The sequence below is a fragment of the Macaca mulatta genome, chromosome 5 (assembly GCF_049350105.2).
Source record: "Macaca mulatta isolate MMU2019108-1 chromosome 5, T2T-MMU8v2.0, whole genome shotgun sequence".
Taxonomy (NCBI): domain Eukaryota; kingdom Metazoa; phylum Chordata; class Mammalia; order Primates; family Cercopithecidae; genus Macaca; species Macaca mulatta.
Window position 1 is genome coordinate 58,050,933 of NC_133410.1, and position 26,120 is coordinate 58,077,052.

The 26,120-nt window shown below is 40.8% G+C and overlaps 1 protein-coding gene across 2 annotated transcripts in view; it reads right to left on the minus strand.

Moving 5' to 3' along the window:
- USO1 (USO1 vesicle transport factor) overlaps window positions 1–26,120 on the minus strand; it is a 91,525-nt gene that overhangs the window by 58,543 nt on the left and 6,862 nt on the right. For both annotated transcript variants that reach the window (XM_028848504.2, XM_028848502.2), the window contains exons 2-3: window positions 8,113–8,199; window positions 7,968–8,032 (exon numbers count right to left, since the gene is read on the minus strand). In XM_028848504.2, the coding sequence (XP_028704337.1) occupies window positions 7,968–8,032; window positions 8,113–8,199 (152 nt within the window). The remainder of the gene's footprint in view (window positions 1–7,967; window positions 8,033–8,112; window positions 8,200–26,120) is intronic.

Sequence of the window (26,120 nt, forward strand, 5' to 3'; positions counted from 1 at the left end):
ACTTACTAAGAAGTTACAGTAAAAAAAAGACTGTGTGGCACTGTGATAGAGACAGACATGTAGATCAATAAAATAGAATTGACAGTCTAGAAATAAACAGTAATGTTTATTTCAATTAATTTTCAGTAAAAGTGCCAAGACCATTTAATGAGGAAGGGATAGTCTCTTAAACAAATGGTGCTGGGTCAGCTAGATAGCAACACACAGAAGAATGAAATTGGGCCCCATCTCACACTATAGATAAAAATTAACTCAAAATGGATGAAAGACCTAAATATAAGTAAGAGTTAAAGCTATAAAACCCTTAGAAGAAAACACAGGCTTAAATCCTTACAACCTTAGATTAGGCAATGGTTTCTTAGATGACACCAAAAGCACAAGCAACAAAAGATACAGCAGAGAAATTAAACTTCATCAAAATTTTAAAATGTTTGGCCGCACGTGGTGGCTCATGCCTGTCATCCCAGCACTTTGAAAGGCCAAGGTGGGTGGATTTGAAGTCAGGAGTTCGAGACCAGCCTGGCCAACATAGTGAAACCCTATCTCTACCAAAAATACAAAAATTAGCCGGCCATAGTGGCACACACTTGTAATTCCAGCTATTTGGGAGGCTGAGGAATGAGAATCGCTTGAACTGGGGAGACAGAGGTTGTCATAAGCCAAGATAAGAGATGTATCTAGAAAATATATATATACATACATACATACATATATATAAAATTAAAAAGACAAGTAGGTCAGATGTGGTGGCTCACACCTGTAATCTCAGCACTTTAGGAGGCCAATGTGGGCAGACTGCTTGAGCTCAGGAGTTCAAGACCAGCCTTGCTAACATGGCAAAACCCCGTCTTTACTAAAGATACAAAAATTAGCAGGACGTGCTGGTGCATGCCTGTAATTCCGGCTACTTGGGAGGCTGAGGCAGGAGAATCGTTTGAACCCAGGAGGCAGAGGTTGTGGTGAGCCAGATTGCGCCACTGCACTCCAGCCTGGGCAATGAAAGCAAAACTCCATCTCAAAAAAAAAAAAAAAAAATGAGGCAGGGCACAGTGGCTCACACCTGTAATCCTAGCACTTTGGGAGGCCAAGGCGGGCGGATCACGTGAGGTCAGGAGTCTGAGAGCAGCCTGGCGAATGTGGTGAAACTCCTTCTCTACTAAAAATACAAAAATTAGCTGGGTGTGGTGGTGCATGCCTGTAATCCCAGCTACTGGGGGAGGCTGAGGCAGGAGAATTACTTGAACCCGGGAGGCGGAGGTTGCAGGAGCCGAGATCGTGCCACTGCACTCCAGCCTGGGCAACAGAGAGAGACTCCATCTCAAAAAAAAAAAAAAAAAAAAAAAGAAAATGAAATTAAGAAATACCACTTTATACTTACTAGGATGGTCACTTTTTAATAAAGGTTAATAACAAGTGCTGGTAAGAATACAGAGAAATTGGGACCTTCATACATTGCGGATGGAAACATAAAATGTTCTAGCCATTTTATACAAGTATTTATACTCTGTAGTGAACAGAGTTTGCCAATTCCTCAAAAAGTTAAACAACTTATCCCATGACCCAGCAATTGCACTGCTAGATACAGAACACAGTGAAATGAAAATGTACGTCCTTACAAAAATCAGTACATGAATGTTCATAGCAGCATTACTCATAATAGCAAAAAAGTGGAAATACCCAAAATGTCCAACAACTGATGAATGGGTAAACGAAATGTGGTATAACTACACAAAAGATTATTCAGCCTAAAAAAGAATGACGTACTAATACATGCTGCAACATGGATGAACCTTAAAATACTATGCTGTCGAAGAAGCCAGAAACAAAGGCCACATATGGTATAATTCCATCTATATGAAATGTCCAAAACATTCAAATCTATAAAGACAGAAAGTAGATTAGTGGTTGCCAAGTATGCGAGAGGGGGTGGGGGAGGAAAATAGAAAATGACAGATAATGAATATGGGATTTCTTTTTGGCATGATGCAAATGTTCTGGAATTAGAGAGTGGTGATGGTTGTACAATTTTGTGAATATATTAAAACCACTAAAATGTACACTTTAAAAGAGTGAACTTTATGATATACAAATTATATCTCAATTTAAAAAAACCATTGAGGTATCATGGTTTTGAAAACATCAGTGAGAGACAAGTTTTGGGCCCTGAGTATGGGAGTTAGGAGAATGAGTGGTCTCTCCTTAAGATAGTTATAGAGGGCTGGGCGTGGTGGCTCACACCTGTAATCCCAGCACTTCGGGAGCCCGAGGTAGGTGGATCACCTGAGGTCAGCAGTTCGAGACCAGTCTGACCAACATGGAGAAACCATGTCTCTACTAAAAATACAAAATTAGCCAGGCATGGTGGTGCATGCCTGTAATCCCAGCTACTCGGGAGGCTGAGGCAGAAGAATTGCTTGAACCCGGGAGGCAGAGGCTGCGGTGAGCTGAGATCGAGCCATTGCACTCCAGCCTGGGCAACAGGAGCGAAACTCTGTCTCGGGGAAAAAAAAAAAAAAAAAAGGATGGTTATAGGGAAGCAGACCCCACAGCCAGATGGGGTTTCAGGTAATGCCAAGAAAGGGAACAAAACTTTGTCTGACATAGCTGAAGATGAAGAGGGTTCAGCATAAGGATTCTTAGCATTAGTTGTATAGGTCAGGAGAAGAAAGATGAAACAGTAATGAAGACGAGAATGTGGAGAGAGGAGATGGTTGTAGAATATAGACCTCTGAGGCTGGTCACAGTGGCTCATGCCTGTAATCCCAGCATTTTGGGAGGCCGAGGCAGGCAGATCACGAGGTCAGAAGATTGAGACCATCCTGGCTAAGATGGTGTAACCCCATCTCTACTAAAAAAAAAAAAAAAAAAAAAAAAAAATACAAAAAATTAGCTGGAGTGGCATGTGCCTGTAATCCCAGCTACTTCAGAGGTTGAGGCAGGAGAATCGCTTGAACCCGGGAAGTGGAGGCTGCAGTGATGCAGTGAGCTGAGATCGTGCCACTGCACTCCAGCCTGGGCAACAGAATGAGAGACTTTGTCTAAAATAAAATAAAATAAAATAAATAGACCCCTGCATTCAATTAAATTTAAAAAAATCTTCAGAGAACACTCTGAAAACAGGAAAACAGGTAAGAACCACAGGCAAATGGAAAGGGAATTTAACACAAGAAAGGGAGTGAAACACAACAAGGCTATTATACGTTTTCCTTTGTTATTATTGTCTGAGAGTTAAAACATTCAGCAGCCCCTGACGTGATACAATTATTTGTTCACACATTCACAAGACCATGTGGTATACTCTACTTCTAAGCATAATGCCTAACACAGTAAATGTGCAATAAATTTTTTTAACCTATTAGTTAACCTTTATCAAGAGTATCTACACACTTCTGCTGTGTGGCAAAAATGACAATAGCTGGGCGCAGTGGCTCATGCCTGTAATTCCAGCACTTTGGAGGCTGAGACGGGCAGATCACCTGAGGTCAGGAGTTTGAGACCAGCCTGACCAACATGGAGAAACCCCATCTCTACTAAAAATACAAAAAATTAGCCGGCCGTGGTGGCAGGTGCCTGTAATCCCAGCTACTTGGGAGGCTGAGGCAGAAGAATCACTTGAACCCAGGAGGCAGAGGTTGCAGTGAGCCGAGATCATGCCATTGCACTCTAGCCTGGGGAACAAGAGTGAAACTCTGTCTCAAAACAAAAACAAAAACAAAAAAGATAATAAAGACCGCTTTACATAAGAGATGCATTCTCTTTTCCATACTGAGATGTTAATCATTTCATCATTAACTTTATAAGACTCGGTAATAAAATGTGCATGTGATTTCACACTCATAGAATAAAAAAGATTATATGTATGTATAATCATCACACTAATCTGCTTCTTTTTTCTAGCTCTTCTAAAGGCCACCCACATTCCCTGGCTCATGGCTCCTTCTCTCCATTTTCAAAGCCACCAAGAGCAGGCTGAGTCTTTTTTTCCTATCACAGGACTCTGACCTCCTCTTCTGCATTCCTGTTCTACTTCTTTTTTGTTTTGAGACAGAGTCTTGCTCTGTTGCCGAGGCTGGAGTGCAGTGGCGCCATCTTGCCTCACTGCAAGCTCCGCCTCCTGGGTTCTTGCCATTCTCCTGCCTCAGCCTCCCGAGTAGCTGGGACTACAGGCGCCTGCCACCATGCCCGGCTGATTTTTTTGATTTTTAGTAGAGATGGGGTTTCACCGTGTTAGCCAGGATGATGTTGATCTCCTGACCTCATGATTTGCCTGCCTCGGCCTCCCAAAGTGCTGAGATTACAGGTGTCAGCCACCACACCCGGCCTTTTCCTGTTCTACTTCTAAGGACCCTGTGATAACACTGGGTCCACCAGGGTAATCCAGAATAATTCTCTCATCTCAAAGTCCTTAACTTAATCATATCTGCAAAATCTCTCTCACTATCTAAGATAAAATTCATAGGTTTTGTTGATTAGGATGTAGATATCTTTGGGAGACCACAATTCTGTCTACCACAGTTACCTACTATGATGTTAATAACACAGAGAGACCTGATGCATCCAATTCACTTACTCAAATACACTAGACTTATTGGTTTTGAAAAGGTAGTCAATTTGAGTTACACTGGGGAGAAGAAAAAAGGTCCTAACTGGTATGGAAAAGCAGCTGGGCATAACTGAAATATAACTGAAAACGAATCTATGAGGTTAGACAGGCAGTACACAGATCTTTTAAAAGCATTTATGTTTTGCTTTGTTTGAGAAACATGAACTTTACACTTCACTGAACTGGTGAAATGCATTAAATGGGAGAAAGACTGAAGATGTGCATTTCAGAAGGATAATTCTTGCAATATATAGACTGAATGGAAATACAAAGAGATTGGAGGAAAATAATACTTTGGAGATGATGATTGTTTTCAACTATGTCCAAAACTTTTCGATTCAGCTCCTTCCAAAAAAGTGAAGCCTAATTCTCCTCTCCTTAAGTATAGACCATACTTATTAACCTGCTTCTAACAACTAGAATATGATGGGATTGCCAGTATATGACTTTGGAGATTGAGTTATAAAAGGCATTGTGGCTTTCTATTTGTTATCTCTCTAGGATAGTTTGCTCTGGGAGAGCAGCTGCCATATCAAACAGCCCTACCGAGAGAGAAACATGGTGAGGAACCGAGGCCTCTTGTCAACAGTAATGTGAGTAAGCCATCTTGGAATCAGATCCTCCAGCCCCAGTCAAGCCTTCAGATGACTGCAGACCTGGCTGATGGCTTCATGGCAACCTCATGAGAGACCCTCAGCTCACTTAGCTAAGTTGCTCCTCAATTCCTGATCCACAGAAACTGTGAGATGATAAATATTTTATTTTGAACCACTAAGTTTCAAAGTAATTTGCTACATAGCCAAAGATAACCAACACAGAGGTTATGGAAATTATTTAAGTGATTGACATTGAGCCAGAACTAAGGCCAAAAAAGGAAATGGAAAGAAAATAATGGACTCTAGCTGTTTTTTTGCCTATGTAGGCATGATGGGTTCAAGAGAGGAATGAGTTCCCTAAGAATCCTCCAGTTTCTCGCTTGAATGGAAAGATGCTCATGACTGAGATGAACTTAGGGTAGAAGCAGTCGAAGGGAGCATGGAAAGCCTAGAAGGAGGACCAGAGATAAATTAACTTTGAATATTTTGAATCTGAAAGGCTTATGAGAGATTTCGGTAGGGTAGAAATGTATGATGCGCAGCTAAAGCTTATAAGACACATTCGACTGTAGCTAAGATCTGGAAGCTATCCATGCAGAGTTAATGAAAACCAAAGATGGAGATAACATCTCTTAAAAAGAAATTGACGGCCAGGTGTGGTGGCTCACACCTGTAATCCCTAGCACTTTGGGAGGCTCAGGTGGGTGGATCACCTAAGGTCGGGAGTTCGAGACCAGCCTGATCAACATCGAGAAACTCCGTCTCCACTAAAAATACAAAATTAGCCAGGCATGGTGGTGCATGCCTGTAATCCCAGGTTCTTGGGAGGCTGAGGCAGCAGAATCGCTTGAACCCGGGAGGCAGAGGCTGCAGTGAGCCTAGATTGCACTATTGTACTCTAGCCTGGGAAACGAGAATGAAACTCTGTCTCAAAAAAAAACCAAAAAACAAAAAAACAAAAAAATTGAAAGAGCTAAAAATAGGCTAAATGATGCTTCTTTTTCTTTCTTTTTTTTTTTTTGAGATGGAGTTTCGCTCTCGTTGCCCAGGCTGGAGTGCAATGGCGTGATCTTGGCTCACCGCAACCTCTGCCTCCCAGGTTCAGGCGATTCTCCTGCCTCTCTCTAGTAGCTGGGATTACACGCATGTGCCACCATAACCGGCTATATTTTGTACTTTTAGTAGAGACAGGGTTTCTCCATGTTGGTCAGGCGGGTCTTGAACTCCCAACCTCAGACGATCCGCCCGCCTCAGCCTCCCAAAGTGCTGGGAATACAGGCATGAGCCACTGTGCCCAGCCGCTTCTTTTTCTTTAAATTTATATTTATTTTTTCAAGACAAGGTCTCACTCTGCTGCCCAGGTTGGAGTACAGTGGTATGATCATGGCTCACTGCAGCCTTGACTTCCTAGGCTCAAGTGATCCTCCCACCTCAGCCTCCCGAGAAGCTGGGACCACAGGTATGTGACACCACACCCAGCTAATTTTTATTTTATTTTATTATTTATCTTCTTTGTTTTTGTGAGACAGAGCCTTGCTCTGTTGCCCAGGCTGAAGTGCGGTTGCTCGATCTTGGTTAAATGTAGTCTCCATCTCCCGGGTTCAAGTGATTTCTCCTGCCTCAGACTCCTGAGTAGCTGGGATTACAGGCACGCACCAGCGGGCCTGGCTAATTTTTGTATTTTTAGTAGAGACTGGGTTTTACCATTTGGCCAGGCTGGTCTCGAACTCCTGATCTCAAGTAATCCACCTGCCTCGGCTTCCCAAATTGCTGGGATTCCAGGCGTGAGCCACCATTCCTGGCCTAATTTTTATTTTTTATATTGCCCAGACTAGTATCGAACTCCCGGGCTCAAGCAATCCTCCCACCTCAACCTTCCAAGGTGCTGGAATTTCAGGCTTGAGCCACCATACCTGGCAATCTTTCTCTTAAGACAGGCTCATATTCAACATTTAACTCTTTTTTTTTTTTTTTTTTTTTTTTGAGACTGAGTCTGGCTCTGTCGCCCAGGCTGGAGTGCAGTGGCCAGATCTCAGCTCACTGCAAGCTCCGCCTCCCGGGTTTACGCCATTCTCCTGCCTCAGCCTCCGGAGTAGCTGGGACCACAGGCGCCCGCCACCTCGCCCGGCTAGTTTTTTGTATTTTTTAGTAGAGACGGGGTTTCACCGTGTTAGCCAGGATGGTCTCGATCTCCTGACCTTGTGATCCGCCCGTCTCAGCCTCCCAAAGTGCTGGGATTACAGGCTTGAGCCACCGTGCCCGGCTAACATTTAACTCTTATTACTGCAGTTTATTTCTCTTAAAAAGCAAGTCTGAATACCAAAATATGTATATTATATGTAAATGAATATCTACTTGCCCAGTGTAAATGAATACCACTTGCCCAATTCAAACTCAAAATCTCAAGCCTCTAAATTAAAGAGTTGCTTCATCCCATTTTTATGTCTGTTCTATGCTTAACACAGTGGCTTGTACTCAGTGTCCAATAAATACTTATCAAAATGACAACTGAAGTAAAAACTTAATAGCTTTAGTATGTCAACAACTTTTGAGGCCAGGCGCAGTGGCTCACACCTATAATCCCAGTACTTTGGGAGGCCAAGGTGGGCAGATTGCCTAAGCCCAGGAGTTCGAGACCAGCCTGGGCAACATGGCAAACCCCATCTCTACCAAAAAAAAAGCAATCTTTTGGAATAGTGATGCTGACTCTAAAACAAATTAAAATTTCAAGAAATATTAGGGAAAAAAATCATTACACAGAGACTTACCGATCTGTTTGTAAAACATGAATAAGATGTTCCATAGCTTGTATACCCACTTCCAAGCGATATTTCTGCACATAAAAAATAAAAATGTTACTAAAGTAACTAATATCCAACTTAAGAAACTTAAAACATTTACAAAGTTACAAACCTTAGATAATGATTTGAGAGCACGCACGGCATTTCTTCGATCATCCAATAAAGTAGATGAAGCTACTCTGTCACAAAGCTTTTGAATCTGTCATGAAAAAATAAAATGGCATTAAAATAATTCTAAAAAAACATGAAATTTTTATCCCCTAAATGTATGCCATGTAATTAAAAAAAAAATCAGCACACGGGATGTAACAGAAATAGTCTTTCAGAAATCTAACTATCCATTTGGTACTAGTATAACCTCATTACAGAGATCAAATAGTTTTTTTTGCAGAGACTTAAAAAGTGGGAGGGGCTGAAAGAGAAGTCAAAATAAAGCATATAAATCGAGGAATTAAAAGAAATAATTGGTAAAATCATAGCTTTCTAATTAGGTCTGTTATGACTGTGTGAACCAGGAGGGGAGCATAATCCAATATGGTTATGATAGAAGATAGACAGTTATTTAAAATTTTTAAAATAGTAATTGTTTACATCATAACTTTTTCCTAACATTTTCATATATTTGAAAAGAAAAGTCAAAACTTTATGTCAAAACTTTTATGTTTTAAGTGTGCTTCAAAATATACAAGGATGAAATGCTTCATTATAAAATAATTTATAGAAACCCCCCAAAAAAATATATATATTTTTTTGAGACAAAGTCTCGCTCTTGTCCCCCATGCTGGAGTGTGACAGCGCGATCTCAACTCACTGTAACCTCCACCTTCTGGGTTCAAGCGATTCTACTGCCTCGGCCCCCTGAAAAGCTGGGATTACAGGCACCTGCCACCATGCCCGGCTAATTTTAGTATTTTTAGTAGACAGGGTTTCACCATATTGGCCAGGCTGGTCTAGAGCTCCTGACTTCAGGCGATCCACTCGCCTGGGCCCCCCAAAGTGCTGGGATTACAGGTGTGAGCCACTGCGCCCAGCTGAAACCAAAATTTAAACTGAATTTTAAAACACATCTTGGCCGGGCACAGTGGCTCATGCCTGTAGTCCCAGCACTTTGGGAGGCCGAGGCGGGTGGATCACCTGAGGTCAGGAGTTCAAGACTAACCTGGCAAATATGGTGAAATCCCATCTCTACTAAAAATATAAAAAATTAGCCGGGCATGGTGGCATGTGCCTGTAGTCCCAGCTACTCGGGAGACTGAAACAGGAGAATCGCTTGAACCTGGCACGTGGAGGTTGCAGGGAGCCGAGATTGCGCCACTGCACTCCAGCCTGGGTGACAAAGTGAGGCTCCGTTTCAAAAATAAATAAATAAATAAAATGAAATAATTTATAGAAACCAAAATTTCAACTGAATTTTAAAACAAATCTTGGAACATTATTAAAATAGGAAAAAAAACAGATAACAACATGCTAATACAATTGTAATACATTCTTTGATGGAACGCCATGTAGGTATTCAAAAGAATTAACTACTGATATGAAAATACTGTGGTATAGTAATGAGAAGAAAAAAAGCAAGTTATAAAACTAAATTTAAATTACGGATTCAGTAAAGCAAAAGTACCAGATTGTGCATATAAAATTACATTTAAAAAGAATTTGGAAACCTAAAACTATAAAACTTCTAGAAGAAAGCATATGAGAAAATCCTTGTGACCTTTATTTAGGCAAAGACTTCTAAGATGCCACATTCATAAAAGAAAAATGTAGAATGGGCACAGTGGTTCACACCTGTAATCTCAGCACTTTGGGAGGCCAAGGCGGGCAGATCACAAAGTCAAGAGATCGAGGCCATCCTGGCCAACATGGTGAAACCCTGTCTCTACTAAAAATACAAAAATTAGCTGGGTGAGGTAGTGCGTGCCTGTAGTCCCAGCTACTCGGGAAGCTGAGGCAGGAGAATCGCTTGAACCTGGGAGGCGGAGGTTGCAGTGAGCTGAGATCACACCACTGCACTCCAGCCTGGTGACAGAATGAGACTCTGTCTCAAAAATAAATAAATAAATAAAGAAAAATGTAATAAATTAGATTTCATCACTTTTGCTTTTTTTTTTTTTGAGATGGATTCTTGTTCTATCTCCCAGGTTGGAGTACAGTGGTGCAATCACAGCTCACCGTAGCCTCAACCTCCTGTGCTCAAGCAATCCTCCCACCTCAGCCTCTCGAGTAGCTAGGCCCACAGGCACACAACCACAACCACACCTGGCTAATCTTCTTGTAATTTTTAGAGACAGGGTCTAACTATGTTGCTCAGTCTTCTCTTGAACTCCTAGTCTCAAGCGATTCTTCCACATTGGCCTCCCAAAGTGCTGGGATTACAGATGTGAGCCACCGCACCCAGCCCCGCTTCTGCTGTTCAAAAGACAGTATGAAAAGACTGAAAAGGTAAACCACAGACTGGGTGAAAATATTTGGAAAACATCTGATACTATGTTCTTACATAGTTTAGGCCAGGCGTGGTGGCTCACGCCTGTAATCCTAGCACTTTGGGAGGCCGAGGTGGGCAGATCACGAGGTCAGGAGATCGAGACCATCCTGGCTAACATGGTGAAACCCCATCTCTATTAAAAATACAAAAAAAATTATCTGGGCATGGTGGCAGGTGCCTGTAGTCCCAGCTACTCGAGAGGCTGAGGCAGGAGAATGGGCTGAACCCGGGAGGTGGAGCTTGCAGTGAGCCAAGATCACTCCACTGCACTCCAGCCTGGGCGACAGTGCAAGACTCCGTCTCAAAAAAAAAAAAAAAAAAAAAAAAAAAAAAAAAAAAAAAGAACATAGTTTAAAAAACACTTGGGTCCTTTCTAGCTCAACCAATTAGTATTTTAACTTTTCTTTTTTTTTCAAGACTATCATAAAACAGCAAGTATTTTAACTTATTGAAGAATGTACTTTAGGCCAGGAGTTTGAGACCAGTCTGGGCAACATAGTGAGACCATGTCTCTACAAAAAATGAAATTAGCTGGGTATGACGGTGTGAGCCTGCAGTCCTAGCTACTTAGCAGGCTAAGGCAGGTGGATCACTTGAACTCAGAAGTTAGAGACTGCAGTGAGCTATGATCACGCTACTGCACTCCAGCCTGAGCAACAGAGTGAGACCTTGTTTCTCCATTTAAAAAAAAAAAAAAAAAAAGGAAAGTATAAGTTTATTACATTCTTTAAAGATTCTGTATATTAAGATTTTGGCAATGCAAATGTTTGCACCCTACATATCTGAATTAATGGTGTTCAAATACATATAGCGTTTCCCAAAATATGTTTTGCAGATTTCTAGTGTCCCAGAAGATATTAATAGATTCCCTACGATCACAGAACAAGTGGGAAATACAAGGTTATACGAAATTAACTCGGTTTGTGCACTGCAGGATTTCTAAGAGTCTTTACAACTGCTGATTTGCATTTCTTCATATAGCAGATATAGCAGGATAACCAAGCCTAGCTTTACATTCTTACTTTATTCATTCTAACTGTTCACATTTAAAAATAATTCCTGGAAATAATATAATTTTCTCTTTCTTAAATAACTGGTTGACACTTTTCTTACTCTCTCTCTATATATACACACATATATATACACATATATATATACACACACACATATACACAGAGACACACACATATATACACATATATATACACTATATATACACACACACATATATTTTTTTAACCACTTAGAAAAACTACTTAGTTATCTCTTAAAAACTTGAACCTCATTACTCTCAGCTCAAAGAATGTCTTGGGTCAAAATAGTTTTCCAAAGCAAGAATGCAATTGCCTTTACTTAGGTCTTGTACATCTTTTGCTTGTTTTTTTTTTTTTTTTTTTTGAGACAGAGTCTTGCTCTGTCGCCCAGGCTGGAGTGCAGTGGCGCAATCTCGGCTCACTGCAAGCTCCGCCTCCCGGGTTCACGCCATTCTCCTGCCTCAGCCTCCTGAGTAGCTGGGACTACAGGCGCCCGCCACCGCGCCCGGCTAATTTTTTGTATTTTTAGTAGAAACGGGGTTTCACCGTGGTCTCGATCTCCTGACCTTGTGATCCGCCCGCCTCGGCCTCCCAAAGTGCTGGGATTACAGGCGTGAGCCACCGCGCCCGGCTTGCTTGTTTTTTTAAGGTAGCTTATAGTTGATACTATGAATGGGAATTTTTTTTTTTCCTCAGGCATTTTCTGCTTCTTCTCAGTCTTAAACCTCAAGTACTGGTTCTAGATCTGGGATTCTTATCTACCTTGAGGTTCTTAGTCCCAGTACCATGCAGGGCTTGAATCTAGCCTCAATCTTACCTTTGGTTGGTGTATAGAGGTACTTGCCTCAAAATATAAATGTCCATGTCTGGATGCTCTTCAATCATTACTTGCTAAATGCAGAAATATAAAAGCTGTTCGATACTGGTAGAGAAACTTAGCTTTAGAAATACTGGAGGATGGCTGGGTGCGGTGGCTCACACCTGTAATCCCAGCACTTTGGGAGGCTGAGAGGGGTGGATTGCCTGAGCTCAGGAGTTCAAGACCAGCCTAGGCAATGTGGCAAAACCCCCTGTCTACTAAAACTACAAAAAACTAGCCAGGCATGGTGGTGCACGCCTGTAGTCTCAGCTATTCAGGAGGCTGAGGCACAAGAATTGCTTGAGCCTGGGAGGTGGAGGTTGCAGTGAGCCAAAATAGCACCACTGTACTCCAGCCATACTGGAGGGTGGCTGGGCATAGTGGCTCATGCCTGTAATCCCAGCACTTTGGGAAGCTGAGGTGTGAAGATTGCTTGAGGCCAGCAGTTCAAGACCAGCCAGGTCACATAGTGAGACCCCCATCTCTACCAAATAAATAATTATCTGGGCATGGTAGTGTGTGCGTATAGTCCCAGGTACTTGGGAGACTAAGGTGGGAGGATTGCTTGAGCCCAGGAGTTCAAGGCTGCAATGAGCCTTGCAATGACTGTGTCACTGCACTCCAGCCTGGGTGACACAGAGAGACCCTATCTCAAATAACAATAATAATGATAATCACCTCAAAAAAAAAAAAAAAAAAGAATTAAGGAATAAGCAGTGAATTAAATGATTAGTAGTTCATGAGACAATATGAGAAAGGAGGAGAAAATAATTTTATAATTGTTTGTACATTTTTAAATGTAGAAATCAGCACATTTTATTCAGAGTAAGAAAACTGGTCTATTTGAGGGTTTTATTTTTTTTTATCTTTGGACATAGGATTTTGCTCTGTCGCCCAGGCTGGAGTGCAGTGGTGCGATCTTGGCTCACTGCAACCTCTGCCTCCTGGGTTCAAGTGATTCTCGGCCTCAGCCTCCAAAGCAGCTGGGATTACAGGTGTGTGCCACCACGCCGGGCTAGTTTTGTATTTTTAGTAGAGATAGGGTTTCACCTTGTTGGCCAGGCTGGTCTTGAACTCCTGGCCTCAAGTGATCCACCAACTCTGGCCTCCCAAAGTGCTAGGATTACAGGCGCTCAGTGAGCCACTGTGCCTGATCTCTATTTGAGTTTTTAAGCTTTATATATTTTATTTTTTAGAGGCAGCATCTAACTCTGTCACCCAGGCTGGAGTACAGTGACATGACTGTGCCTCACTGTAAACTCAAACTCCTGGCTTCAAGCCATCCTCCCACCTCAGCCTCCAGAGTAGCTGGAACTATAGGCACAAGCCACTGTGCCCAGCTAATTTTTTGTTTTGTAGAGATAGGGGGTCTCGCTATGCTGCCCAGGCTGGTCTTGAACTGCTGGCCTCAAGCCATCCTCCTTACCCAGTCTCCCAAAGTGCTGGGATTACAGGTATGAGACACTGTGGGGCCAGTCACTTGATATATCTATGAATCAAAACGATAATGTTTAATTTATATATATTCGAACACTCATATACACATATAGGTTCTATTAAAATACACTAGGAGAGACCTTCTAAAACAAAAAAACTTTCCCTTTTAAAATACTTTTAAATGCCTAGTATCTCTGGCAATGATGACTGATTTAAAACAATGTGAAAAAAAATAAGAATATCCAAGATTTAAACTGCTAAATAAAAAAAGTTTTCCTAATGAATTTCCTTATCTGCTTCAATGGGCTCTGATTAATAAGGAAATCACTAATTTTTTTGGTAGTTGCAAAATATACCTTAAAAATATTAAAATTAATAACTATTTTAAAGTGTATTGTTTTTACAAATAAAAATGAAATTCATCATTCCTGAGTTGGGGTAAATATGTATCAAGACTATTTTTGAGAACATAAACATACTTTTTATCTTTTAAATTTGGTGTGGTTTTAAAAAATACATGGATGAATCACTTTTATTCTTAAATAAAATATGTTGAGTTTTAATGTTAAGTAAAGTAAATCTCAATTGGGGATTTTAATGAGAACTTTCCTACTAGTGACTTAAAATAACTAAACCCAAATCAGTCAACCATATTCCAAACCTTTAAGAGTCAAAGGTGAATATAAGAACAACTTATGGCTGGGCATGGCGGCTTACATCTGTAATCTCAACACTTTGGGATACTGAAGCGGGAGGACTGCTTGAAGCTAGGAACTCAAGCCCAGCCCGGGCAACATAGTGAGATCCCATCTCTACAGAAAATTTAAAAATTAAGTGGGTGTGGTGGTATGTTTGTAGTCCTAGCTACTCCAGAGGCTGAAGTGGGAGGACTGCTTGAGCCCAGAAGTTTGAGGCTACAGTGAGCTGTGGTTATGGATGCATCACTGTACTTCAGCCTGGATGACACAGCAAGACCCTGTGTTAAAATATAGCAATAATTTTTAAAAGAACAACTTATTTACCTAGCACCATTAGACTGAGCTCTTTCAGATACCTCTGTCAAGCACCAAAATGGTCTTTTCATTTGTGATTTCTGATGGTAATCTGAAATTAGTTACATGCTTCTCTGTCTTCATAAAGAAGAATATAATTATGAGCTTTCTTAACATATAAACCTAAATCCTCCTCTATATGATATAGAGGATGTCTTAGATATTAAATGAAAGAATACATATAAAAGGCTTTATATAATACCTGGCACCTATGAATCTTCAATAAATGTTAGCAAATTTTATTATTATCAAGCTTATGATTTCTTTGTATTATTCTTCCTTGTATTACTATTTTATCCTATCAGGCTTTTGGCTATCATTTCCATCACTTATGCCTCTAATGGACCATTCAAATATTGCAGATTTAAATTTGCTACTAAGCAAGGTACTAATTAAGTTCAATAGTAATACATCTATACCCCAAAATTACTCAAGCTTGAAATCAAGATTGAGAACACGGATATGCAACTTATACTTTTGCTACCTTGAGGCCTTATTACCTCTCAACAATATTCCAGATGGCTGAAGTTTCTGAAAAAGTGATCTCTCTATAAGAAAGTGGTATGTTTGCTACTCTTCACAGACAACTGAAGCCAAATGAAAGGAAAACATATTACTTATGTTCCAAACCCTACAAAGACCTAGTCATGTTTTAGTCTATACACAAGTCTGTATTTTTCTGTTGATATTTACCAAACAAAAATTCTGTTCACAAATATGCTTAGTTTCTATTCAGAAACTGTAGATCTCAAAACTATTATTCCATTTATTTCCTACTTGAAAAACCAACTCAGTGCAGTACAATTGTGCCACATTGTCCATTCTATCCTTCTATCTTTCAGTTATTACATGTCTCGGTGCTTTAGCTGGGCACATGGCTGTCCACCTACACACTATTTTCAGGACTTCCTTGCAGCTAGGCATGGACAGAAACTGGAATACATTCTGGTCAATGAGTTGTGAGTATCTTTAAGTTCATGTCCCTAAAGGAAGCTATTTGTTCTTCATTCCTCTTTCTCCATCTCCTGGCCTAGAACTTGAAGCTGCTGGCGATTAGGCGCCTTTAACAACTCAAACTGTAGCAAGGGGAAGGGAGAGGAAGATGGCAAAATAAGATTAAGAAAATTTTTTTTTAATGAATTTAGTGTAGCCGTAAGTGTATAGTGTTTATAAAGTGTACTTTATATAATGTCCTTGGTCTTCACATTCATTCACCACTCACCTGACATCCAGAGCAACTTCCGGTCCTACAAGCTCTATTCATGATTAAGTGACCTATACAGGCATACTATTTACTATCTTTTATGCCACATTTTTACTGTACCTTTTCTATGTTTAGATGCATACATACACAAATATTTACTATTACGTTATAATTGCCTACGGTATTCATTACAGTAACGTGCTATACAGGTTTATGGCCCAGAAGCAATAGGCTACACCATACAGCTTAGGTGAGTAGTAGGCTATAATATCCAGGTTTGCTTTAAGTACACTCTAGGACGTTTGCACAACAAAACGGCCTAATGATGCATTTCTCAGAATTTAGCCCCAACACTGAGCTACCAAGAACTATCACAGTTACAGATTTTTAAAAAGAAACTCATTTGTGTAAATATATATGTTGGTAAATAAAAAAGACAACACTCTGGAAGGATGTACACCAAAGAGATTAATTCCAGTGATGTGAAGTAAGATTGTGAAGGAAGAAAGAGGCAATTTTAGACTATATACTGATTTGGATTATTTAGAACAAGCATATTTCCCTATTTGCTTCAATAAAGAGAAAAAAATTAAAGAAATTTCCATAATAGATCTTGCTTTTATTACCTACTCTAAAATACCACCTGATGGACTTACTATTCATCTGCTTTAAAATACAAGTGTTTGTTGCTATTTGCAGTAGCTATGTTTTATAAAGTTACCATGAACACTGAATTAGTGAATACTAAACCACTGCTCCTAGGCCACGTGCAGTAGCTCACATCTGTAATCTCAGAGCTTTGGGAGGCTGAAGAGGAGGATTGCTCGAGGCCAGGAATTTGTGATCAGCCTGGGCAACACAGCTAGATCCTGTCTTTATAAGAAATTTAAAAATTAATCAGGCATGGTGGCGAGTGCCTGTAGTCCTAGCTACTCAGGAGGCTGAGGCAGGAGGATCGCTTGAGCCCAGCAATTTGAGACTGCAGTGAGCCATAGATAGTCGTGCCACTGAACTCCAGACTGGGAAACAGAGTGAGACCCTGTCTCTAAAAACAAAACCCATTGCTCCTGGAGAAAATACAGGGTTAGTTTGCTGCAAGCCTCTGATCACATTTTCATCAAGTGATCAATATAAAACCTTTTATGTGTATTTCTGCTTAAAGACACCTTTTTAAAAATTTTTTTAGAGATGAGGTGTCACTATGTTGCCCAGGCTGATCTTGAACTAGTGAGCTCAAGTGGTTCTCTTGCCTCAGTCTCCCAAAGTGCTAGGATTACAGGTGTGAGCTACTTCATGTGGCCAAAGACATCTTATTTAATACACATCCTTGACCATTAATATTGATCTCATGGCCAACAGCACTATAACTCAGGCCTCAGTGATGCTTACCTAATATACATATCATCTCTGTAAGAAACATCACAGTCTTCTTGTGCTTAGGAACACTAGACAACACTACACGGGGTCTATTTTTAATAGGGAAATCCCAAACAAAACAAATCAAAGATGAGGCTGGGCGTGGTGGCTCACACCTGTAATCCCAGCACTTTGGGAAGCTGAGGTGGGTGGATCACTTGAGGTCAGGAGTTTGAGACCAGCCTGGCCAACGTGGTGAAATTCCATCTCTACTAAAAATACAAAAATTAGCCAAGTGTGGTGCAGCACAACTGTAAACCCAGCTACTCAGGAGGCTGAGGCAGAAGAATCACTTAAACTTCGGAGGCGGAGGAAGAGGTTGCAGTGAGCCGAGATCACTCCACTGCACTCCACCCTGGGTGACAGGGTCAGATTCTGTCTCAAAAAAAAAGAAAAAATACAAAAATGCAAAAAGCGTAACACTAAACAGACCATGAAAGGACACATTTGCAGTATGAGAACTGAAACAAGAAGGCAAAGCATCACCTTCTTTGACCTTAGTTGGAGATGTTTATGTTGGGAGAATCAAATTTTTCACTGCTCCGTACCATCTACAAACAACCATAAAGTGCTCCAAGTACTGATTTGTGCGATACAAATTATTTTAGTGAGTAGGTGAATTTGCAAATAAGAAACTGACAAATAATGAGGATGGACTGTCCCTTAAATATAATCTTTTCAAGTAAAATTCATTATCTGCAAAATGGAAAGATAAAGTAAAATAAATCTAAGATTACTTAAAGCTCAAAATTTACAACACTTTAAAAAAACTTGGCCGGGCGCAGTGGCTCACGCCTGTAATCTCAGCACTTTGGGAGGTAGAGGCGGGCGGATTACGAGGTCAGGAGTTCGAGACCAGCCTGGCGAACCTGGTGAAACCCTGTCTCTACTAAAGATACAAAAAATTAGCTGGGCATGGTGGTGGGTACCTGTAATGCCAGCTACTTGGGAGGCTGAGGCAGGAGAATTGCTTGAACCTGGAAGGTAGAGATTGCTGTGAGCCCGGTTTTCGCCATTGCACACTAGCCTGGGCAATAGGGCAAGACTTCAAAAAAAAAAACAAAAAATAAAACAAAAACAAAAACAAAACAACACTTGGCCAGTCAGGTCCGACAGAACTTAAAGGATTAAAAAAAAAAAAAAAATTGGCCCAGCACAGCAGCTCTCACCTACCATCCCAACACTTTGGGGAGCTAAGTCAGCAAGACTGCTTGAGCCCAGGAGTTCAAGAACAGCCTGGGCAACATGGTAAGACCTCTATCTCCATAAAAATGTTGAAAAAATCAGCCAAGCATTGTGTTGTACGCCTGTGGTCATAGCTACTCAGGAGGCTGACATGGGAGGATCACTTAAAGCCAGGAGGTTGAGGCCACTGTAACCCATGTTTATGCCACTGCACTCCAACCTGCAAGACAGACTGAGACCCTGTCTCAAAACAAACAAACAAAAAAACTTAATTTTCTTTTTTTTTTTCTTTTTTGAGATGAAGTCTCACTCTGTCGTCCAGGCTGGAGTGCAGTGGAGCCATCTTGGCTCACTGCAACTTCCGCCTCCTAGATTCCAACAATCCTCCTGCCTCAGCCTCCCAAGTAGCTGGGCTTACGTGCAGGTGCCACCACGCCCAGCTAATTTTTATATTATTAGTAGAGACAGGGTTTTACCATGTTGGCCAGGCTGGTCTTGTACTCCTGACCTCGGGTGATCCACTGGCCTTGGCCTCCCAAAGTGCTGGGCATGATTTACTGTGCCCGGCCCCTAACTTAATTTTATAGAATTAAAAACAAAATAGTGCATTAGCTGGGCACAATGACTCATGCCTGTAATCCCAGCACTCTGGGAGGCCGAGGCAGGCAGATCACGAGGTCAGGAGTTTGAGACCAGCTTGGCCAACATGGTGAAACTCTGTCTCTACTAAAAGTACAAAAATTAAAAATTAGCTGGGTATGGTGGCACATGCCCGCGATCCCAGCTACTCAGGAGGCTGAGGCAGGAGAATTGCTTGAACCTGGGAGGCGGAGGTTGCAGTGAGATCATGCCACTGCACTCCAGCCTCGGCGATAAAGCAAGATTCCAACTCAAAATAACAATAATAATAATAGTGTATTATATTTACTATATTATTTGAAAAATCTATTTGATTCATACAGCATTTAAAATATTCAGCCAGCATTTAAAAATCCAGATTTCTATGTTTTCTTTACTGTTTTTTTTTTAGAGTCAGGATCTTCTTGCTCTGCTGTACAGGCTGGAGTGCAGTGGCACTATTCATAGCTCACTGCATCCTTGAACTCCTGGGCTTAAGCAATTTTCCCACCTCAGCCTAACAAGTAGCTGGGACTACACTCATGCAACACAGAGCTCGGCCTCAAATTTATATCTTTTCTTGAAAAACATCAGTCTGACAGCTAATGGTAGCTAACACTCTTCTTTTGTACAACTGAAGAAGCCATCAATTTTAAGACCCCATCTTTTTAATGAATCACGAAGAAAAAAGACATACCCCCAATTATAATTACAAGATGTATCCTGATTTCAAAGAGGTTTAAATGCTAATGTGCATCTCAAAGTTGGTAAAATGTGGTATCTATGCCAATTACTATGTGCTAACTCTGTCCTAATTTTTTTTTACATTTTGAAATTCATTTAATCTTCACAAAAAAAGACAGGCACTATTACTATTTATATTTTAGAGATGAGGAAACAGAGGCACAGTGATTAAGTACCTTGTCCACATTTATAAAGTAAGCAGTGGGATAGCATTCAGCGAAGTAGGCTGAGTGCTTTCCCACTACATTATATTGGTTTTCTTGGCCAATATTTCATGTAGCAACAACTGGCCGGATTTGAGCACTAGCCACATCCTCAAATCAGGATATGCAGGCTCGAGTATCATCCTAAACCTCTGCCTTCTCTATGACCTGACCACATTGAAGCTCCCCAACTGGACTCCCCAATTTGTGACCCTTGTGTTAAACAACAGAATACTATATATTAACCAAAAAAAGTGGAAAAAGAAGCATATTTGAGTACAATTTAGCCCACTGTTTTATTTAGAAGGACCAGAAAGGAATGACAATAGAAAAAAGAGACAGAAGTTTGACTAATCTATATTATGCTAACTAGGTATTAGGTGCTCTGAGAAACATAATAATGATTAAGACATGGATTCTATTATCAAGAAGCCTTTACAGTCTATTAGAAGAGACTATAGTATAATTAACAAAAGTAACTGAAAATCTGATATTTTAAAGTACCTCTGTATGCTTTAACATGGAAAGATCTCCAAACACATCAATGAAAAAGGTAAGCTGGCCAGGCGCAGTGGCCCACGCCTGTAGTCCCAGCACTTTGGTAGGCTGAGGTGGGTGGATCACATGAGGTCAGGAGTTCGAGACCAGCCGGGCCAACATGGTGAAATTCCATCTCTACTAAAAATACAAGAATTAGCTGGGCCTGTAATCCCAGCTACTCGGGAGGCCAAGGCAGAGAATTGCCTGAACCAGGAAAAGGCGGTTGCAGTGAGCTGAAGTCGCGCCAGCCTGGCAACAGAGTGAGATTTCGTCTCTAAAAAAACCAAAAAGGTAAGCTGTAGAACACAATAAACAGTATACCATTTATGTAAAATATAATAAATATGCTAATACAAATATATAATTCTGTATTACACAGAAGCATGATTACATATAAAGGTCTGGAAGGATTTACGCCAAACTAGTAATAGTGGTTATCTCTGGAAAGAGAACTGAAATTGGAGACAGGAGTAAAGAGAAATTAAACTTTACTCATTTTGTCTGCCATTTTGTAAAATCAAAAAATGATAACTGCTACATGATGTTCACAATTGCACTTACCAAGTGAAACATGAAAAGGACATATAATCCATTTAACAACTGGTAAATTGGGCATAATCAGAATTATAGTCAATTAAAAAAAAACATTTTCTGCTAGCCATTAGGGCTATTTATTTATATTCATTGCTACACAAAAACGGCCAAAAGAGACACAATGGAAATAGGAGTCACTAGGAAAGAAAAAATTGAGATGAGGAATGTGAAAATGAAAAACTACTGGCTGGGTACAAGGGCTCATGGCTGCAATCCCAGCACTTTGAGAGGATCACTTGAGTCCAGGAATTCAAGACCAGCCTGGGCAACATAGCAAGACCCTGTCTCTACAAGAAAATTAATCAGCCAAGCGTGGTGCCTTGTACCTGTAGTCCCAGCTACTTAGGAGGCTGAGGTGGGAAGGTTGCTTGAGTATAGGAGGTTGAGGCTGAAGTGAGCCGTGACTCACACCACTGCACTCCAGCCTGTTCAACAGAGTGAGACCCTGTTTCCAAAAAAAAGAAAAACTATCAAAAGATTAAAAAGAAGACAGCACAGAACTAGGATGGTGAAAGTACACTTAAAATTTAAAGGAGGAAGTCCTAGTCAGAGCAATCAGGCAAGAGAAAGAAAAGGCATCCGAAGAGGAAAAAATGACAAATTATCTCTTTGCTAATAATACGATTCTAAACCTAGAAACCCCAACAGATTCCACTAAAAGGCACCTAGAGCTGATAAACGACTTCAGTAATGTTTCAGGATACAAAATCAATGAACAAAAATCAGTAGCATTTCTATACATCAATAATGTTCAAGTTGAGAGCCAAATCAAGAATACAATCCCATTTACCCTAGACAGACACACAGACACACACACCAAAACCTTGGAATACATCTAACCAAGGAGGTCTCTACAAAGAGAACTATAAAACATTGCTGACAGAAATAATAGGTGATAACAAACCACTGGAAAAACATCGCATGCTCATGGATCAAAGAATCAATATTGTTAAAATGGGGCCGGGCACGGTGGCTCATGTCTGTAATCCCAGCACTTTTGGGAGGCCGAGGCGGGGGGATCACTTGAGGTAAGGGGTTTGAAACCAGCCTGGCCAACATGGTGAAACCTCGTTTCTACTAAAAATACAGGCCGGGCGCGGTGGCTCATGCCTGTAATCCCAGCACTTTGGGAGGCCGAGGCAGGCAAATCACCAGGCGAGGAGATCGAGACCATCCTGGCTAACACGGTGAAACCCCGTCTCTACTAAAAAATACAAAAAATTAGCCAGGCGTGGTGGCAGGCGCCTGTAGTTCCAGCTACTCTGGAGGCTGAGGCAGGAGAATGGCGTGAACCCGGGAGGTGGAGCTTGCAGAGAGCTGAGATCCGGCCACTGCACTCCAGCCTGGGCCACAGAGCGAGACTCCGTCTCAAAAAAACAAAACAAAACAAATACAAAAATTAGCTGGGCGCGGTGGTGGGCGCCGGTAATCCCAGTTATTTGGGAGGCTGAGGCAGGAGAATCACTTGAACCCGGGAAGCAGAGGTTGCAGTGAGCTGAGATCACGCCACCGCACTCCAGCCTAGGCAACAGAGCAAGGCTCCGATTCAAAAACAAACAAACAAACAAAGCCATACTGTCCAAAGCATCTACAGATTCAACGCTATTCCTATCAAACTACCAATGTAATTTTTCACAGAATTAGAACAAACTATTCTAAAATTCATATGGAACCAAAAGAGCCTGAACAGTCAAAGCAATCCTAAGTAAAAATAACAAAGCTGGAAAAATCACACTACTCCACTTCAAACTATACTACAAGGCTATACTAACCAAAACAGCTATTACAGACATGAAGCAATGGAACAGGATAGAGAACCCAAAACTAAAGCCACACACCTATAACCATCTGATCTTTGACAAAATTGACAATAACAAGCATTGGAGAAAGAACTACCTATCCGATAAATGGTGCTAGGATAACTGGATAGCCTTATGCAGAAGAATGAAACTGGGCCCTTACATTTTACCATATACAAAAATTAAGGTGGATTAGAGACATAAATATAAGACGTAAAACTATAAAAAGCCGAGAAGAGGCTGGGCATGGTGGCTCATGCCTGTAATCCCAACACTTTGGGAGGTCAAGGTGGGAGGATCACGAGGTCAGGAGATCGAGACCATCCTGACCAACACGGTGAAACCCTGTCTCTACTAAAAATACAAAAATTAGCTGGGCGTAGTGGTGTGCATCTGTAGTCCCAGCTACTTGGGAGGCTGAGGCAGGAGAATCGCTTGAATCCGGGAGGCGGAGGATGCAGTGAGCCAAGATCGCACCATTGCAGTCACTCCAGCCTGGGTGACAGGGCGAGACTCCTACCCCCCCCAAAAAAAAGAAAAAAAATCCTACAAAACCTAGGAGATATCATTCTGGACATTGGCCTTAGCAACGACGAATTTATGACTAAATGCCCAAAAGCAATCGCAACAAAAACAAAAATTGACAAGTGGGACCTAATTATACTAAAGAGCGTCTGCACAGCAAAAGAAACTATCAACAGAGTAAACAGACAACTTATAGTCTGGGAGAAAACATCTACAAACCATGCATCCGACAAAGGTCTAATATTCAGAATCTGTAAGGAACTTAATTCAACATGCAAAAACCAAAAACTCCATTGAAAAATAGGCAAAGGACATGAACAGACACTTCTCTTCTCCAAAGCAGACATATATGTAGGCAAGAAATATATGGGAAAATGTTCCACATCACTAATCATCTGAGAAATGCAAGTCAAAACCACAATGAGATACCATCTCCCACCAGTCAGAATGACTATTATTAAAAAGACAAAAAAAAAAAAAAAAGAACAGATGTTGGAAAGGTTGTAGAGAAAAGGGAATGCTATATACTGTTAGTGGGAATGTAATTTTAGTTAAGTCACTGTAGAGAGCAGTTGGGAGATTTCTCAAAGAACTTAAAACAGAACTACCATTTGACCCAGTAGTCCCACTACTGCATTTTTTCACTGAATATCTGTCATGCAGCTAATACAGACTTAATTTTATTTTTTTAAATTATTCTTTTTTGAGGCAGTGTCTCACTCTGTCGCCCAGGCTGGAGTGCAGTGGCGGGATCTCGGCTCACTGCAACCTCCGCCTCCTGGGTTTAAGCTATTCTCCTGCCTCAGCCTCCCGAGTAGCTGGGACTACAGGCACCCACCACCAGGCCTGGCTAATTTTTGTATTTTTAGTAGAGACGGGGTTTCACCATATTGGCCAGGCTGGTCTCGAACTCCTGACCTTGTAATCCGCCCGCCTTGGCCTCCCAAAGTGCTGGGATTATAGGCGTGAGCCACTGGGCCCGGCCCTAATTTTATGATATAAATTTTATGATATAACCTTACCTTCATGAAGCTTAAAACATCCCTGCACCTTCCTAAAACAGAACTCCCCCAACCATGACTATTTTTTTTTTAGATGAAGTCTCGCTCTGTTGCTAGGCTGGAGTGCAGTGGCACGATCTTGGCTCACTGCAACCTCCAATTCCCTGGTCCAAGCAATTCTCCTGCCTCAGCTTCCTGAGTAGCTGGGATTACAGGCACAGGCGCCACCATGCCCAGCTAATTTTTGTATTTTTAGTAGAGACGGGATTTCAACATGTTGGCCAGGATGGTCTCGATCTCCTGACCTTGTGATCTGCCCACCTCGGCCTGCCAAAATGCTGGGATCACAGGCTTGAGTCATTGTGTCCAGTAACTACGACTATTTATTGTAAGACTAAAATAATTCATGCTAACAGTCATTTCAATTATAATGTTTTTAATGAAATAAAGGAAAATAAAGAAAAATGAATCATTCTGTCAAAAAGCCATATGCACTTGCATGTTCACTGGAGCACTATACACAACTGCAAAGATGTGGAGTCAACCTAGATGTCCATCAATAGTGGACTGGATAAACAAAATGTAGTACATATATACTATGGAATACTATGTCACCATAAAAAAGAACAAAATCATGCCCTTTGCAGCAACATAGATGCAGCATTATCCTAAGCAAATTAATGCAGGAACAGAAAACCAAATACTGCATTTCCTCACTTACAAGTGGGAGCTAAACAATGAGTAAGCATGGACCTAAAGAAGGGAGCAGTCAACACTGGGGACAACAACGGGGAGAAGGTGGGAGAGGGGGTGAGAGTTAAGAAACTACCCATCAGGTACCATCCTCACTACCTGGGTGATGGTTATACATCAAACCTTAGCAACAGGCAATTTACCCATATAATAACCTGCGCATGTAACCTTCTAAAACTTTAAAGTTAAGGGGAAAAAGTATTGTTTAGAGAAATGTTTATTTTCATAAATAAACACATTTACTTATGAAACAATACTAATGTATGTTAATAATTTATAAAAATTTAATATAAAAGCAAAAAAATTAAAGGATACTAGCGTAATACAGCTTGCAGTATTTTTTCACAATTCTTTTTATAAGTATTCAGTAACTACTTAACTGACAGGAAAAAATAAATAGGAATGGCAATTAAAATGCTAACTCTAACCAATCATTTATCCAACAAATATTTGTCAAGCACCTAATATTGATTTAATTTTATGATATCTTACCTTGATGAAGTTTAAAACATAGTTGTACCTTCCTAAAATAGAATGTCCCCAACTATGACTATTTACTATAAGACAAATAATTCATGCTAATAGTCAATTCACTTATGTTTTAAATGAAATTAAAATATTACTGTTTTAGATTACAAAAAGAGTCAAATTTTTTTGAGATGGCGTCTCAC